The sequence below is a fragment of the Capra hircus genome, chromosome 3, assembly GCF_001704415.2.
Source record: "Capra hircus breed San Clemente chromosome 3, ASM170441v1, whole genome shotgun sequence".
NCBI classification, from domain to species: domain Eukaryota; kingdom Metazoa; phylum Chordata; class Mammalia; order Artiodactyla; family Bovidae; genus Capra; species Capra hircus.
In genome coordinates, this window is record NC_030810.1 from 5,442,472 (window position 1) to 5,459,706 (window position 17,235).

Here is a 17,235-nt window from a genome sequence, read left to right on the forward strand (position 1 = left end):
GACTGCACTTCATTAGGTCTGTTGTCACATTTCCCCTCTTCTTATTCTAATGATCCTATTTTAATACACACAGGAACCTCTTCTAATTGATGTCAAGTGAGTGACTTCTACATTCATCAGCGGAGCACATCAAACAAACCTTGGCGCGCGAGCCAGCCTCACGGTGAGGAGAGGCCCGGGTGTGTCTCCGGCTACAGGGCCGGGCAGGGGGGGGAGCCGCGTTACCTGTTTAATTGGGATGGCTCGACCGCTCCCGATGCTGTCCGCCCGACTCTCCAGGCCTTTCTTCTCTTTGTCTGGGTCACTCCCTTTCCGAGACTGAAAAGCAAAAATAAAGTTAGCATTTGGGGAAGGTCTGCGGTTCACAGATTGGGGAGGTGAAGCCCACCTGCATAGCTTTTGCAAAATACACAAGCCCTGAAGAAGCCCTCACAAGCCGTGTGTGTACCCACGTGTACGAGCTGTGCATGTATCCATGTGTACCAGCTGTGTATGTACCCACATGGATGAGCTGTGTGTGTACCCCCATGTATGAGCTGTGCGTGTACCCACATGTATGAGCTGTGCATGTACCCACATGTACAAGCTGTGCATGTACACACATGTACCAGCTGTGTACCCCATGTAAGAGCTGTGCGTGTACCCACATGTACCAGCTGTGCATGTATCCACGTGTACCAACTGTGCATGTACCCCATGTATGAGCTGTGCATGTACCCACGTGTACCAGCTGTGCATGCACCCCCACGTATGAGCTATGCATGTACCCACATGTACCAGCTGTGCGTGTACCTGCGTGTACCAGCTGTGTATGTACCCACATGGATGAGCTGTGCGTGTACCCCCATGTATGAGCTGTGCATGTACCTACATGTACCAGCTGTGCATGTACCAAGTATGAGGTGTGTGTGTACCCACATGTACCAGCTGTGTGTGTACCCATGTGTACCAGCTGTGTGTGTACCCACATGGATGAGCTGTGAGTGTACCCACATGTACCAGCTGTGTGTGTACCCCCATGTACGAGCTGTGTGTGTACCCACATGTACCAGCTGTGCGTGTACCCCCAGGTATGAGCTGTGCATGTACCCACATGGATGAGCTGTATGTGTACCCATGTGCACGCACACATATCCCAGGAACTGACTGCTGGGCGTCCATCGTCACCGAGCCATCACGTTACAGGAAATTTTCTAAACTTTCCTTCCCACTTTTCCACTGCAAAATCATCTTTTAATTCTTTTGTAAAGAAGTTCAAAATTCAATTACGAGAAGCCAATGGACCATACAGGAAAGTAACGCCCAACAGGAAAACACATTCCGAAGCTGCAGTTAAATCCAGCCGAGGAGAAAAGGACTCCTCGCTGCTTGTTTGGGAAACCTGTGACATAAATGTATATATTTAATTAACATCTGAAGGATTTTAAAAATTCTATTAACGTCTCAGCTGTGCAATTCAACGGGATACTCCTAATTCATATTGAGCTGCCATTAATGTTCCTTTTTATTGCTTCTGGAGAGTCAGAAAAGAGCGAATTCAAAGTTAAACTAGTGCTAATATACCACAGAAAATAACCAAGGGGAAAGAAAGTTGAAGATATCTTTGGGGGTAAAACATCAGTACTTTGGGGGAAAATGAGCGGCTTTGTTTGCCAAGTTCCTGACAGTTTTCTTGGCAATATCGATGTGCATGCATGCCCAGGAGGAGGGCGGCCAGCAGGGAGGGTGTCAACGGGGGCCCCAGGGAAGCCACCCCAGGACACCATGACCTGGGGACATTGAAGGAGCAACCACAGCTAAGTCTCCATCGCTTGATGGCATGAGAAACTGTGAGCACGATGATTTTCTGACAGATTTATTTTATTATGAGAGAAAGATCTGAGACTCGTCCTCCTTAATAACTGTGCTGACAAGTGACAACTCCACTCCATTACTTTTCAATGGGAACATTACTCACGCAATATTGAAAATGGAGAAACATTTTCATGTGCTTTTCAAATCTGAGATGATATATGAAATGAGCAGACTTCGTGGTGTCCAGTGCGGCAATGAGAAGCTAATGAAATCCGGTTTTAAAGGGTGTGACATGGCGCTGCTGATATATGTGTATATATATATTTTTAATATTAAACGGAGTGATGTCATGGGGTATGAGGAGAAAAGTTCCCATGACGTAAACCCAGATCAGGGACTGCAATGAGCCCACGGGCTCCACAGAAGACAGGCTTCTCTGATGATGCTAAGAAGCTGACATCATTTACTGAGCACCTACTAAGAGCCAGGCACTGTGCCTTGATTCTTTAGGATGCTAGAAGCTTGGAATGAGGTACCAGGAAACGGAACAAGTTACACACAGAAAGTTGTGGAAGAATGTAAAATGTAATGTTTAACCTTTGGGCTTGGTGGGAAATAAATAGAGATTTATCAATTCCTTGTCATGAACTTTAAAGAATTAGGGGCTCACTTTTCTCTTTAATTAATTAACCATTTAATTAATAACCTGCGGTAAGAGCTATGTAACAGCTCTTACATAAGTTCTCTTTTCCCTGTGTCTCAGTTCATGAGAAACCTGGAATTTGAGGTTTCTATCTGTAAATGAGATTCGAAGCTCACAGGGATGACATTTAAAATTGTTTCAAATCAATAGAGACCACTAATGTTACTTTGGAATTTTGAGAATTCTGAATTTCTAAATATGGAAATCTGTCTTCATTATTCTCTATTAATCAAAATAATTAACAAAACAAACATTAAAAAAAAAATTAACATCTTCCTCAAGGCAGCACATCTGTCTCCATAGCCACTCTGTCGTCAGAGAATTCCAGATTCCACAGGAAGCATGATCAGGAACTAAACTCCACTTCTGATCGCATACCCTGAGATGAATGAGGGGGAAACTGAGGGGAAACTTCCCTGCCAAAATGTAGCAGAAATTCCCGATGACTCACACACTTGGGTGGAGAGAACCATCAAACTAAAGCTTCATGGACAGAGTGGTGATAGTTTGTTAGGCAGAAGGGTTTACTGTCTCTCCATCCTACAGTGAGTTTTGGTATAGCAGTCTGTGATATATATCATAAAATGGAAATCCAACAGCCAAACTAAACCAAACCCGTTGGACATGAAACACCGCAGCACGCAGATTCCCAGGGAGGCCTCCGGTTACTTCTGCCAGCCCCGAGACTACACCACCCACAGCACAGCCTCACAACGCCACTCAAATGGCTCGGCGAAAGCGTCAGATCCAGAGCGGCCCTGGGTGCCGCTGCTGGGGGTCCAGGAGTGAGTGTGCAAGGCACCCGCCTGGAACACCACCAGAACCCTAACAGCAGTTTATCACACCCAACACAGAAAGCCACGGGGAGCCGGGACAGCGACCGCAGAGCCTCTGCGCACAGTGAACACAGCAGAAAGGAAGGCCAGGATAAACCTAATCACCCCCTCCGTCAGAGACACGTTCAGCTGCCCCTCGGGTGATAAAGGAAGCTGTGAGGGGCACCCCACCAGCGGCCTGCTCCTGAGAACAAGGAGCAGCACGGCCAAGCGCCCTCGTTATCACACCGAGACCCGCCTTCCCCTCTCCAACCGATGAGGGAGTCCAAGACTGCTGGGGCACACTGTCAGAGGATCCTTGCTCCCTGCCCTCTGAAGACAAAATACCATTCAAACAGGTCTATTTATACTATCAATTCCGCTGCCTTATTTTTTACAGAGAGTCTCTATGAACTGGGTAATGGCTTTTCACAATCTTTGGTTACTGGGTATGCTTGGCTCTGTTCTGGGGTGTCGGCATTATATGGCAAGCTTTGAGAAATAAGCACGTAAGTGCCATCAGGATTATAAATGGTCCACCAGACAATTTGCGCACACGTAGAGGAGTGCGTTTAAGCCGTGCACACAGATAACAGACACTGCATCCAAAGGGATGCCGATCCCCAGATGGGGGCGTGGGGGGGAGGGGGATGGATATTCTGGAGGTGCACTCTTCATCTATGACGGGGCTATTTCTAGCAGAAGTAGCAGCAGCAGTGGCAAGGAAATGTGCGCAGTCTATGAGCTGCAGGGTGAGTACATGCATGTGTTTTTAAATTCCTGTATGTTTGAAAATACTTCCTAGTAAAATATTTGAACCACATGTTAATAAATCCGGGCTATGAAACTACTCATCCTAAGGACATATATTACAGAACCAGGAATTCGATGGATATAGCCTTTAAATATTTTTTTCAAAAATATTTTTTTTTTCAAAGAAATAAGCAAGATACGATATCATTCAGCTTTTTAATTAGTGACTGATGGTTCCTACTGCCAACAGAACAGAAAACTTGCTACTAGAGGAGGATCTGCAAGTTCGTAGTCTTTCGTAAAAGGTGTGTGTGTGATTTATTTTTGCTCAGATTTTGGCTTACTTTTGCATGTGTGTGTATACAGACAGAAGCCTCTGGGACTGAAGAATGTTAGCCCAGGGTGGCACACTACAGGTCACTTTATAAGATTTATAAGCACGGTGTTTGCAGACTGGTGTGTGTACTACTTAATTAATGCTGGCCTCTTTAGGAGGATTTCCTAAGTAAGGAAGATGAAGCTCCTTCATCTGGGCATTACCGTCCCAGCCTGAGTGGGTTTTCACTCACTAAGACTGGTCGATGTAGGGCACTTCCATCCTCCTAATACACATTTTTCAATAAATACACTTTTCGCTAATTGAAGCCAGTGATTACTAACAATCGCCAGGGATGAGGAGGCTATGACATTTTACATATTTAAGAATCGGAGCAAACCGGTAACAAGGAGAATCTAGTTTCTTAATTGGCCACGATTTCGAAATCAATTTGCCTCTTGTCATTCCCTGGGTGACACTGACATCTAGTGGAGTTATCACTTCTGAGATCTTCAGCGTGCAACGCCCACCCGTCACCATCACCATCAGCGCCGGCGCTTTGTTCGGTGTCAAAGCTGGCAGTGATGAAGATACAGGTTTTCAGTCTTCTCCTTCAACGCCATGATGCAAACCTGCCGTGAAGGTAGCTTCTTCACGACCCCAATTCCTGTTCCCACTAGTGACACAGTGCAATGGATTCAGCTTCTGAAAGGGTTTACTCTCAGGCCGCTTTCCAACACGGAGAGACCAAGCCTCGATCCCGCCCTGGTTCACAGGCAGGCCCTCGCCTCCATCACCAGCTGCAGTAATTACGACATGATCAATGGGGATTTCCAGTCACCATAAGGATGGGTCTGCACTGGTTCTGGCCCTGCCCCACCCGGCCTGGACAGCTAGCCGCTGTCTGGGCGCCTGGACTCGGTGTATACATGTGTGCACGGCTCCAACTGTGCAGGGGTGGAGGTCCCATCCCTTTGCTCTCCTCTGGGCAGGCAGCACCCCCATCCCAGTCCACCTCCTCTTGAACCCAGGTTGACTCTGACGACACCCACGCCTGATGGAAAACAAATCTGGCCGTGCAGACAGTGGCAGGGAAGGGCAGGCTTATCACCCGAGTTACTGTTCATCTGCTTCCTGCCTCAAATGTGTCCCCCTTGGCAGGTACCCAGTGGGCAGGGCTCAGGACACTACTTTCCAGCACCTTCAGACCCCAGCGGTGCCCATATAGGTGTGGGATGGAATGTGCTGGAGCAGCCCCATTTCAAAGAGACTTCCCAGCTTCTCGCCTCTTGCCTTGAAGACAGACCAAAGCCAATGACTGAGAAAGGTGACGCTGAAGAGGTGTCATGAGCCTGGGTGTCCCATCCTCCCGCCTTGCCCTAGAAGAAGTGGCAAACACACAGAAGATGCCCTGACCCACATTCCAGGGCCCCTCCTCCCCGCTATGCCGGTGTCCCGCTCACGGCCCACGTGCCCTCTCTGCGCCTTCAGCAGCGGGCTCCTCCTCAGGTCCATGGAGCCCTGGGTCGATCCACAGCCTGTTCTCCGAGGTGACCCCGCCTCACCTGGAAGCCCCCACCTGGGTGTGCACACGTGTGACAGGTGGATGGATAAGCCACGAGTGCTGTTAGGTGACTGCTGCTATTCTCAGCGTGTCTGAAGAAATCCCACAGTACAGCATCTTGCAGTGGGTGCCTTTAAGCACAGCAGGTATGTACCTGTATTTTGCACACACCTAAGCACCTCCCTCCCGATCTACAGCCACTTTTGTGTCACTCCATAACAGTGGGGTGGTGAGATAAAAATGAAAGCAAAGGACTCGTCACCCCTACAGGGAATCTTCCTAGCAACCTCTCTGCAACTACTGTTGTTTCCGGTTCAGAGAGGTTGAGCTCCTTGCCCAAGGTCACACAGCCCCAGGCAGTGGAGACCAGGGCCTGAGCCTGTCTGATCCTCACTCTGGCCCTCCAACAGCAGCGCCTGCCAGAACTCGCACGGCATGGGGCAAGGAGCCAGGGAAGGTAACAGCTGTGAGGAGGAAGTGGTTGTGCCTGTTTGGCCAAACAGACCCTCTGTCCATGGGGATTCTCCAGGCAAAGAATATACTGGGAGTGGGGTTTGCCCATTCCCCTTTCTCCAGGGGGATCTTCCCGACCCAGACAACAACCAAGAGGAAAAATCACACGGCTGGAAACAGGGCACCCTGACGCTATATGGTAGAGTTGAGTAACTTTCTAAGACAAGTCAAATTTCCGTTTCTAAGATAAGACACTGGACACTGGAGACATCCTCTTTGTGCAGCTGGCCTGTGCACTGTGGAATGTTGAACGCCTCTGTGGCTGGCACCCAGACTAGAACTCTGCATGACCACGCCCACCCCCCACCCCCACCCCCAGCTGAGACAACTCAGACCTTCTCCAGAAACTGCTAAATTTCTGGCAGAGCAAAAGCATCTGGATGAGAAGCCTTGGTCTGAAAGCTTGTATAACTCGTAATGCACAGACCTAGTCCCAGGAGGGAAAGTGTTCTTCTCAAGTCAAATGACTCCAGCCATGCATGGCAGTAGCTGTGCCCTGAGTTCTGAGTCTGGAGTTCTGGGCTCAGCTGCAAAGCCTTCTCCACCATTGATTGGTAATGCCTGCTGTGTGTAAGGGAATGGACAGGGTGGCTGCGCCTTTGTGTCCTCTGCTGTTAACGGGACAGCCCAACCGCTCAGGGAGCTTTTAAAAAACTACACACGCTTGATTCCCACTCACAGATTCCAAGCTCATAAACTCGAGCCCTGAGAGCTGATGTCCACCAGAGCCCTGCAAATGGTTCTGAAGAAAATTTCAAGGTCACAGGCTCGTGTCCGTGAGCCTCTACAGACCCTGAGGAAGTCCTCAGGGCCGCAGCCTAAGGAGCAGGGGGTTTGTCCACCTATAGGGCTTACCCATCTCATCTCGAAGGCTGGATGCACACGTGTGGGGAATCCTGGCAGAGTGTGCATCTAACGGGAGACCAAGAGAGTCGCAGGACCAGGGACCCCTTTATCCAAACCCCTGGCTCTTCGTTTCTGACTCCCTGCAACTGAGCAAGTCCCAGCTTGCTCAGCACCTGCACCTCGGCTTCCCACAATATTCTGAGACACCCATGGAACTCAGCGCCCTTCCTGCTTATTTGGTTCGGACACGACACCCGTCCCTGACCACCTGGCGGCCAGAGGACCACTCGGTGACCGTCTCGGGACCCACGCTCCAAGCCCTGGGGGACACTCACGGTGAAGAGGTTGGACCGGCGCTTGGACTGCTTGCGGACGGGCGTGGGCGTGTTGGCCGCGGGCGGCACGTCGATGCGGAGCTCCTTCTGGCTGGTGCTCGGCGTGGACGGCACGGAGGAGGAGTAGTCGCTCAGGCTCCCGCCGCCATTACTCGTCTGCAACGATCCGAAGCCAAGGCTGTGTTAGGGACCCCTCTGGGAGCCTCACTCACCACCTGTGTGGGACCATAACCCACGGGCCAGCAAGTCACACGCAGCAGGTGCAGCCGGATGGGTGGGCCAGCCTCTCCCACTGGCTGGTGGCATCGGCATAAAGGACGCTTGGTGTCCTTCTAGAAGAGAGCGATCAGCTCAGCGTCATTTCAGCTAAGAAAAGGGACTGAAGGCAGGGAAGTCTCTTTCATTTAAATTTTCTTGAGAGTGAAAATGTAATTATTTTCTATTTCCTCTGAAAAAGGAAGGGACTGGTTGAACTGAGTGGTTTCCGTGGTCCCTTCACTGAGCTAGATTAGAGGCACAAAGAGCAAAGTTGTGCCCCAGAGGACCAGAACTCACATTTTGAAAATGACCTCTTAGAGGGATAATCTGGAGACTGGGATTGACATATACACACTACTATATATAAAAAAGATGACTAACAGGGACCTGCTGCATAGCACAAGGAATAATACTCAATACTCTGTAATGGCCTATCTGGAAAAAGAATCTGAGAGAAGGGACATATGTATCAATACATGTATAAATGACACTCTGCTGTACAGCAGAAACCAATGCAACACTGTAAATAAAAATTCCCCCCCCAAAAAAAAATTAGTTTTAAAAAAAGAAAATGACCTCTTGGAAATGTGGATGCATCTGGAAGATACTTCAAAATTCAGAGAGAATTACAGATGCCAGTGGTGGGGACGTTAACAGCCTTGATGGTACCTTGACAGTACCTTGATAGTACCTTTGTAGGGCCCTACTGTAAACGCACTTCCCTTCTCCTCAAGGAACCAAACGGAGGATGCCTAACCTTCTCACTAAATCTGTTTAAAAAGTTATCAACATAATACCTGTCTGAGAAATGTAAACTGAAGACAGGACAGCAGGCAAGGACAAGCCAACAGTTCCTCTCTGGGATTTTGGTTAGGTTCCTCAAAGTGACTTATATATGATTTGCTTCCAAATAAACAGCAAAATGTTCCAATAGAAAGATACTAGTGGGACTTCTCTGGCGGTCCAGAGCTTAAGACTTCAGCTTCCGGTGCAGAGGTGCAGGTTCAATCCTTCTTCGAGAAGCTAAGTTCCGACATGCACACACGTGGCAAAAAACTCACCCCCCAAAATACAAAACAGGGGAAGCATTATTGTAGCATTCAACAAAGACTTAAAAAAAAGTTACCAGTTTCCATAGGGCATAAGGGAAAAGCGGACTCTAACCCAGAACTGCTACCATCTTGAAGCATATTGTGGGATGAGCCAATGAGATTTACCTACAACTGCTCAGCCTACAAGCAGACGAGAGCAAGGACCAACTCGGGGTTGTTTAAATCAACAGCAGAGACAGCGTGGAGGCGGGAGCATTAAAGATTGATTCCCATAAAAACCACCGGGCCCAGCAGCTTCTGGAGGAAAGGTTATGTCAGTTACAGACACGCTGTTATTTGCTAAGTTGAAACAAACAGGAAATCCACCTTGGAGCTGGCTGGGCACCCTCTTTGGCAGGCGAGTCCTCCCGGGCTCGCGCCTGCCTTCCAGCCCAGCCTCCCAGGGGCCCGACATACCTGGCTGATGTGCACGGCGGACACCTGCGCGGAGCAGACGGACGAGTGGCTGGGCGAGTTGGGGAGGGACTTGCAGGGACCTATGGACAGCTGCTGCTTCTTCCTCGTGGCAACAATCTTCTGGGCAACTGTGGGCAAGGAGACAGAGGAGGTCTCTGCGAGGCTGCTCTCCAAACCCAGGGCACATGGCAGAGGCCCAGGTCCGTCCCCATCACCCACTGTCCCCTGGGCCTACAGTTAACATAATTCCCCAACTTTCAGTGGGGCACAGGACCACCAGGAGAGGCACACCACTCCCTGGGGCTTCCCCTGGTCCATCCTCCTGTCCCCCAGCTACATGTGGCCACATGACCAAGTTCTGGCCAATAGGATGTCAGCAGGAGGGTCACGCAGCAGCATCCCAGATGCACCCTCAAGAGAGATGCCTTTGGCCTATTTCTTCCTCATGACCTTTTCCTTCTGGCTGCATAAAAGGCACATATGTTGGCTGCAGCCCTGGCAGTGACCTTGGGGAGGTGGAAGCCACACTTGATGGGACATGAGCCCTTGCCAGCCCTGTGCAGACTGCCTCAGAAGCTTTATAGGCAAGCCACAAAAAATACACATCTATCTTGTTTAAATCATTCTAATGATTTTTCCCCCAATTACTTGCAGCAAAAATCATCCTAAATAAGACAGGGGAATTTAAACCAAATCCTTTCGGAAACCAAAAAATCTATTTTACTTATCTTTTTTTTTTTTTTTTTTGCATAGCCTAAAGAATTACTCTCAACTCTACAAGCGACTGCATAGAATTATATTCAAGGACATGTAATTATCTCAAAGATTTTTTTTTTAAATTTAAATATACAGCTACACACATTGAGAGTTTATCTTAATCAATACAAATCTAAATTCCACCAGTCATAACTTCTGGCAAATAGGCTGGCTGATAAGGCATACTGGATTTAATTAGAAAGGAAGTCAAGGATTAGAAAACTCTTCCTACACCAATAGGTGTCACTACAAGAGAGTAACTGCAGGTTTTATTTGAATAGATGTGTGTCTTTGGGGACGAGCTGTAATTAAGTTCAATGACATTCAATCCTTGCCTTTGCCCAGAGAGTGGCTATTTTTAAAGACACCCATGCAAAGGAACACAATGTCCCCAGCAGCAGGTTATGACACGGGAGCACACACAGTGGCCGCGGATCATTTCTTGTCCAAATGAATGCAATGTTAATAAGGAGCTGATTTGTCCACAGCTTACGGCTTTCATGTAAATGAATGATAGTATAAATATGATTAAGTGAAAATGCAATATATAAAAAATGGCTCACAGAGATGAAACAGCAGCCTCATTAGTTACATCCCACCTCCAATAGGCCTCTTATCATCCTGAAAGGATGATATCAATTAATTTATCTTCCCATAGTGTATTGATCATAACCTTCATCAGCTAATCATGTTTAAATTACAGAGGAATATCGCAACACTTTGTCATTTCAAAGCCATTGGCGTATTGATCTGGGGTCTTTGAAGATGCACATCAGAATATTTCAAAAATCATTATGTGAACTCGAAACTAAAACCCAAGAACAGATTCCAGCAGCAAGTGCTGTATAGGTGAGCTGAGATTCCAAGACCAGAAGTTAAATCACTTACAATCACGGTTGTCAGGGTGACTGCCAATCTACTTCCATTAAAAACACAAAAGTAAGAACCTCTTTTATCTTGATGATCAACTCTAATGCATTTCTGTCCTCCTCCTGACCTCAGAGGTACTATGCAGTTGGATGGCCATACAGGATTGTATCTTCAATCTCATGGAAAAGCATGAACATCAGAATTAAGCAGGGCAAGACTATTTGGACAACTCTATAGACATTCTCGGTAAGTGTTGTATACTCTAAGGGGGAGAGTTGAGAAACTTTCTAAAACAAGTCAAATACATTACTAAAATCCTCATTTTATGACATTCCGAATGGAAAAGAATTTTCTCTCCTCCCCACACGGAGGCTAGAAAGAGCAAGTCCACGGGCAGAGAGAACCTTTACTCATTAAGACTCCCACATGGGGACCAAAAGGGCCGTGCAAAGCATCAACCACACGCTAAGTACTAAGGTTCTTCTGTCCATGGAATTACTGCTTCGCCACATTTATAACAGAATATGAAGTCACAGCCTCTAATAACTCACAGCATTCTTTTAAGCCTAACTAGAACGTTTAATCCTATTTGTTTTATTTCACCATTATTTTTATGTCTACCCACAAATGGAAGCAAGGAAGTGAGTTACAAATATTTGGTACTAAAACACATATCCTGCATCAGAAATACAGGATAACCCATAACAGTGGGGGACACTTCGTCGGGAGCAATGGGAGTGTCTGACTCAAGGAGGACGAGGAGACACAGCGACTGTTCTGTAAGGCTGAGCCACCTTCTTTTTCACAGGGAAAAGCCTCCTGCCCACTGTGGCCACAGAGCTGGGCTGGGCCGTGTGCGTGGATGAGGCGCCCTCCCCAGTAGCAGCTCAAGGGAAATGGGGTCCCAGAGCAGGGAGGCTCTGTTCTGTAACTATAGTCATCAACTGCGCCTGCTGTCCAGAACATTTAAAGGTCAGTCGACTTAAAACATGAATCTTACTTACCCCTCAGATTACACTGGCTGGGCAATCTTTAGAATCACTGAGTTTTTGCCAGCATTTAATCACTCCACAAGTGAATGTTACATATTTTACATAAATACATGCAGTTCAGTTCAGTTCAGTCACTCAGTCATGTCCAACTCTTTGCAACCCCATGAATCGCAGCACGCCAGGCCTCCCTGTCCATCACCACCTCCAGGAGTTCACTCAGACTCACGTCCATTGAGTCAGTGATGCCATCCAGCCATCTCATCCTCAGTCGTCCCCTTCTCCTCCTGCCCCCAATTCCTCCCAGCATCAGAGTCTTTTCCAGTGAGTCAACTCTTCGCATGAGGTGGCCAAAGTACTGGAGTTTCAGCTTTAGCATCATTCCTTCCAAAGAAATCCCAAGGTTGATCTCCTTCAGAAAGGACTGGTTGGATCTCCTTGCAGTCCAAGGGATTCTCAAGAGTCTTCTCCAACACCACAGTTCAAAAGCATCAATTCTTCAGTGCTCAGCCTTCTTCAGAGTCCAACTCTCACATCCATACATGACCACTGGAAAAACCATAGCCTTGACTAGACGGACCTTAGTCGGCAAAGTAATGTCTCTGCTTTTGAATATACTATCTAGGTTGGTCATAACTTTCCTTCCAAGGAGTAAGCGTCTTTTAATTTCATGGCTGCAATCACCATCTGCAGTGATTTTGGAGCCCCCCAAAATAAAGTCTGCCACTGTTTCCACTGTTTCCCCATCTATTTCCCATGAAGTGATGGGACCGAATGCCATGATCTTCGTTTTCTGAATGTTGAGCTTTAAGCCAACTTTTTCGTTCTCCTCTTTCACTTTCATCAAGAGGCTTTTTAGTTCCTCTTCACTTTCTGCCATAAGGGTGGTGTCATCTGCATATCTGAGGTTATTGATATTTCTCCCGGCAATCTTGATTCCAGCTTGTGTTTCTTCCAGTCCAGTGTTTCTCATGATGTAATGAATGAATAAAACAGAAACACAGTCACTTGAGCTGACTTAAAAGGATCTGGACTCTTTATCATCAAGCTGTGATGTTTCGCCAGTTTCGGTGCCATGCTTTTGTATAAAGCTGCCACAGGAGCTAAGCCCAAGTCTGAACTGCTGTCGAGGGCAGACCCTGAAAATGTCTGCTCCTTTTCCAGGTGGTGTTGCTGTTCAGTTGCTGAGCTGTGTCTGACTCTCTGCGACTGCATGCACAGCAGCACGGCGCCAGACGCTAACCAGTTTCATTAACCTGGTATTCTGACAGTAGTGCTTGGCTCTGTCTGAAAAGTCGCTTCCTAGGGACTAATACACACGTGATAAACATAATCAACACTGCTCTTGTTACAGATGGAAGTTATTAACAGAGTAAATTCTAGGAGCTCTCATCAAAGGAAGATACGTTTCCATTTCTTTAATTTTTTATCTATATGAGATGGTGGATGTTCACTAAACTTACTGTGATATCATTTCATGATGCAAGTTGAATCACTGCACTATGCACCTTATATGGTGTGTCAGTTACAGCTCAGTAAAACTGGAAGGAAGGGAAAAAATATTAAATACACTCAAATATAAACAAATGAGTGAATAAGTATCATTCACTCCACAATTTTGAAGTTTTATTTGGGTGATAGATACCCTTTAAATGTAGCCATAATCTCACTGTAGAAACTTCAAAAATAAGGAAGCAACTTCCACGGCCTGGGAGAGGCCTGAGTGGCTTACTGTGGGCTGCCAGTGGCCCCTTCTCGACCTGCGTGATGACCTTGAGATCTTTATTTTTCAGTTGTGCCCTTGATTATACTTTCATAAATATATTTCCCTTCTTCAATTAAAAAGAAGTTGATTCAAGAACTGAAGCAAGCAGAAAAAGCGAGTTATACATTTACTTTCTCCACAGATTCTGAATTTTCTATTGGAGAGATGATAAATGACACCCTTTAATTAGTGTGTAAAAATAAGACTCTCGGATAGCTCCCAAATAAGACCTCATTAAAACCTGGCCTAATGCCCAATTTCTGCTTCTCCTGGTTCTCAAATCATTCGCACTGAAGGAGGAGCAGAAAGAATGAGTCTGGTCCCCCCAAGGGAGTCAGGTCCACCGCTCACCAGGATCTGGGGGGGCATCCTCCTCTCCTCCCCCCTCCCCCTTCTCTCCCTCCCCCACCACCTTTGACCCTTACACCTGAACAACGGGCCAGGAGGTCACGCGCATCCTGTCCGCTGCTGTTTAGTCCCTAAATCATCTCTGACTCTGCAGCCCCGTGGACTGTAGCCTGCCAGGCTCTTCTGTCCATGGGACTCTCCAGGCAAGAATACTGGAGCGGGTTGCCATTTCCCTTCTCCAGGGGATCTTCCCAACCCAGGGACAGAACCTGGGTCTCCTGCATTGGCAGGAGGATTCTTTACCGCTGGGTCACCAGGGAAGCCCTGAACATCCTATCTACTAACCCATTTAACCCTCACAGTCCCATTTCGCAGATGGGGGAAAACGAGGCGGGGGAGCCATCGGCAGATCAGGGGTGCAGACGCAGCCCGTCTGCCTCCAGGAGTGCTCGCAACACCGCCCCGCCAGACCCCGGCACTCCCAGGACAGGCCTGTGTACCCTTCTGCCCTGTGCCCGCACAGACTCTCCCTGACGCCCCCTCCCTTGTGCTGACCACCGCAACCCGGCTTCCGTCTCTGTGCCCTTGGTTGGAACCTGCCATTGCCAAGGTTGCTGGTGACCAGCTGGAGGCCCGGTCACCTCCTGCTTGACCTCTGGGCGGCCCTGGGCACCACTGACTGCTCCTCCTCCCCTGACACCGACTCTTGAGGGCTCCTCTCTGGCAGAACCTCTTGTGCGGTCTCCTTTGATGGATGTTGGGTGCTTCGAGGCTTCCTTCTTTGGCCGTTTTTTCTTCCGGCCAAGGGCTCCCGAATCCACGCAGCCTTGCTCCGCGTCCTTCCTGCTTCGGGGACCGTGGATCCAACGACTGACTCCACACCCCCTGCTCTGGATGCACCCTGACATCCACGTGGTCCAGCCTGGGTCTCAAGCCATCTCCCAGCTCTAACTGGACCGTCACTTGCGACGCCAGGGCAGGGACAGAGGAGGCGGAAGAGATGGATTCTTTCACCGGAATTTCTCGTAAATTCATTTTCACGACCACTGCTTGGACCCTACCTCCACCCACCTATGGCCGACTCCTCAGGCGGCCTCCGAGGCCGTCCCCCATCACTGCCGTCTCCAGCATTACTGCCGCCCACAGAACACGCTGCAGGTGGCCTCGTGTGGCTCTCCCCCGCCCGCTTCCACTAATAGGCCTGAGACACGCCCCGTGACCACACCGATGTCAGAGCTGAAAGTTATCAGCAAAACAGGGCTCTTCTACGTGGAGGAGCGGGGGGCTCTCCACTCCCGTTATTACTTCCCACTGAGCCAGGAACCCACAGCCGCACCTCTTTTGACCTATTCCCAAGCCCTCCTGCGAAGGCCCGACCCACTTAAGTGACTGAAGTGGCCGCCAGCTTGGGACAGGCTGTCCCTTCTCCACCCCTGCAATCGGGAGCCGTGTGCTCGGAGCTTGGGGGCAAGGCGAGAGCTCCCCCGCTGGCTGGAACCAAGTCAGTCTGGTTCTGGTTTTCACAGAAGAAAACCCAGATAAGCGTTATTGCCTGGTACAGCTTTACCCATAACAAGGAATCATCTGACCCTCGGTGATCTTACCTCTTAATTGACTCAGAACCCCAGAGGGGACAGGAGGCAATCCCAACTTGACGCGACCACCTTCCAGCCTCGCGGCCACTGCCATGCCACACAGAACCCACCACACCTCACATAACACGCTACACAAGCGGGCACCACGGCCCAGACCTCACAGTCAGCTCCTCCTCAGAATCCGTACCACGAGCGTCACCTCTCCTAGGTAAGCTGTCCTCTCTAAGCATGAGGTTCCTCCAGGGGGACCCTGCACCCCAAATGCCCACGGGTGCTAGTGTTTTACCTGGGCCTTGACTGAGCACCAATGCATGTTTACATACACAGACACACACGCGCACACACACACGCGCACACACACACACACACACACACACACACACACACAGGGGCACAGCAGTCAGGGCCATGCTGAAGGTTGCAATTCTAGTTCTCAGCCCTGAATCCCTAGTGCCTGGGCATAGGAACTGCTCCTCCCCAACCAACACATGATCACTCACACCAGGTCCTGGCCTCAAGCTCTCTACTTACTGGACGAGGTCCCTGGCCAGGGGTGCCTCTAACACTCCCCTTGAACGGCACCACCCGATGTCTGCAACATCCATAGTTAAGCACTAATTCAGTTCAGTTGCTCAGTCGTGTCCGACTCTTTGCGATCTCATGGACTGCAGCACGCCATGCCTTCCTGTCCATCACCAACTCCCGGAGCCTACCCAAACTCATGTCCATTGAGTCGGTGATGCCATCCAACCATCTCATCCTCTGTCATCCCCTTCTCCTCCTGCCCTCCATCTTTCCCAGCATCAGGGACTTTTCAAATGAGTCAGCTCTTCGCGTCAGGTGGCCAAAGGATTGGAGTTTCAGCTTCAACATCAGTCCTTCCAATGAACACTCAGGACTGATTTCCTTTGGGATGAACTGGTTGGATCTCCTTGCAGTCCAAGGGATTCTCGAGAGTCTTCTCCAACACCACAGTTAAGCACTTAAGCTTTTTAAAATTTCATTAGCCATGATGACATTTTTGGCATAGTTCAATGAGTGTTAGCAAATGTAATCCACAAGATATCTTCTCTCCTTTGAACGATTTACTGGAATCGATCAATTAACAGGAATGTTGGAAGCACCACCTTGGGACCCAGAGAAGGAAGGGAGGGCAGGGGACGGGTGTGTGACCTGGTCTCTCACCTCTCGGAGCTCCAAGCCGGGAGCAATGTCCTTGGCACCTCAACCAGAGCTCCAAGGTTCCAGTGGAGACCGGAGCACTGAGAACCGCTCAAACACTGGGCTGGGCGGCCCCTCCTGCCCCATCTGTTCTTCACTCTACTTACGAGATCCTACAACCCCACCAGCTCCCTGTCCAGGTCCCAGGGGAACAGCGGCTTCTCCATCAGGCAACCCCCTCACCTGCCTTTCCCCAGTTCCCAAGTGTGCAGGAGACTTAACTCTTCAACCAGGTGTGTAAGGCTCTGCTCTCAGATGTCCCCCACCACCACCCTGTGAGCAACGG

General features: G+C 49.0%; 1 protein-coding gene across 9 annotated transcripts in view; it reads right to left on the minus strand.

Annotated features, from left to right (window-relative positions):
- AGAP1 (ArfGAP with GTPase domain, ankyrin repeat and PH domain 1) overlaps nt 1-17,235 on the minus strand; it is a 571,803-nt gene that overhangs the window by 282,143 nt on the left and 272,425 nt on the right. For all 9 annotated transcript variants that reach the window (XM_018040856.1, XM_018040848.1, XM_018040840.1 and 6 more), the window contains 3 exons: nt 9,406-9,533; nt 7,640-7,795; nt 226-318 (listed from right to left, as the gene is read on the minus strand). In XM_018040856.1, the coding sequence (XP_017896345.1) occupies nt 226-318; nt 7,640-7,795; nt 9,406-9,533 (377 nt within the window). The remainder of the gene's footprint in view (nt 1-225; nt 319-7,639; nt 7,796-9,405; nt 9,534-17,235) is intronic.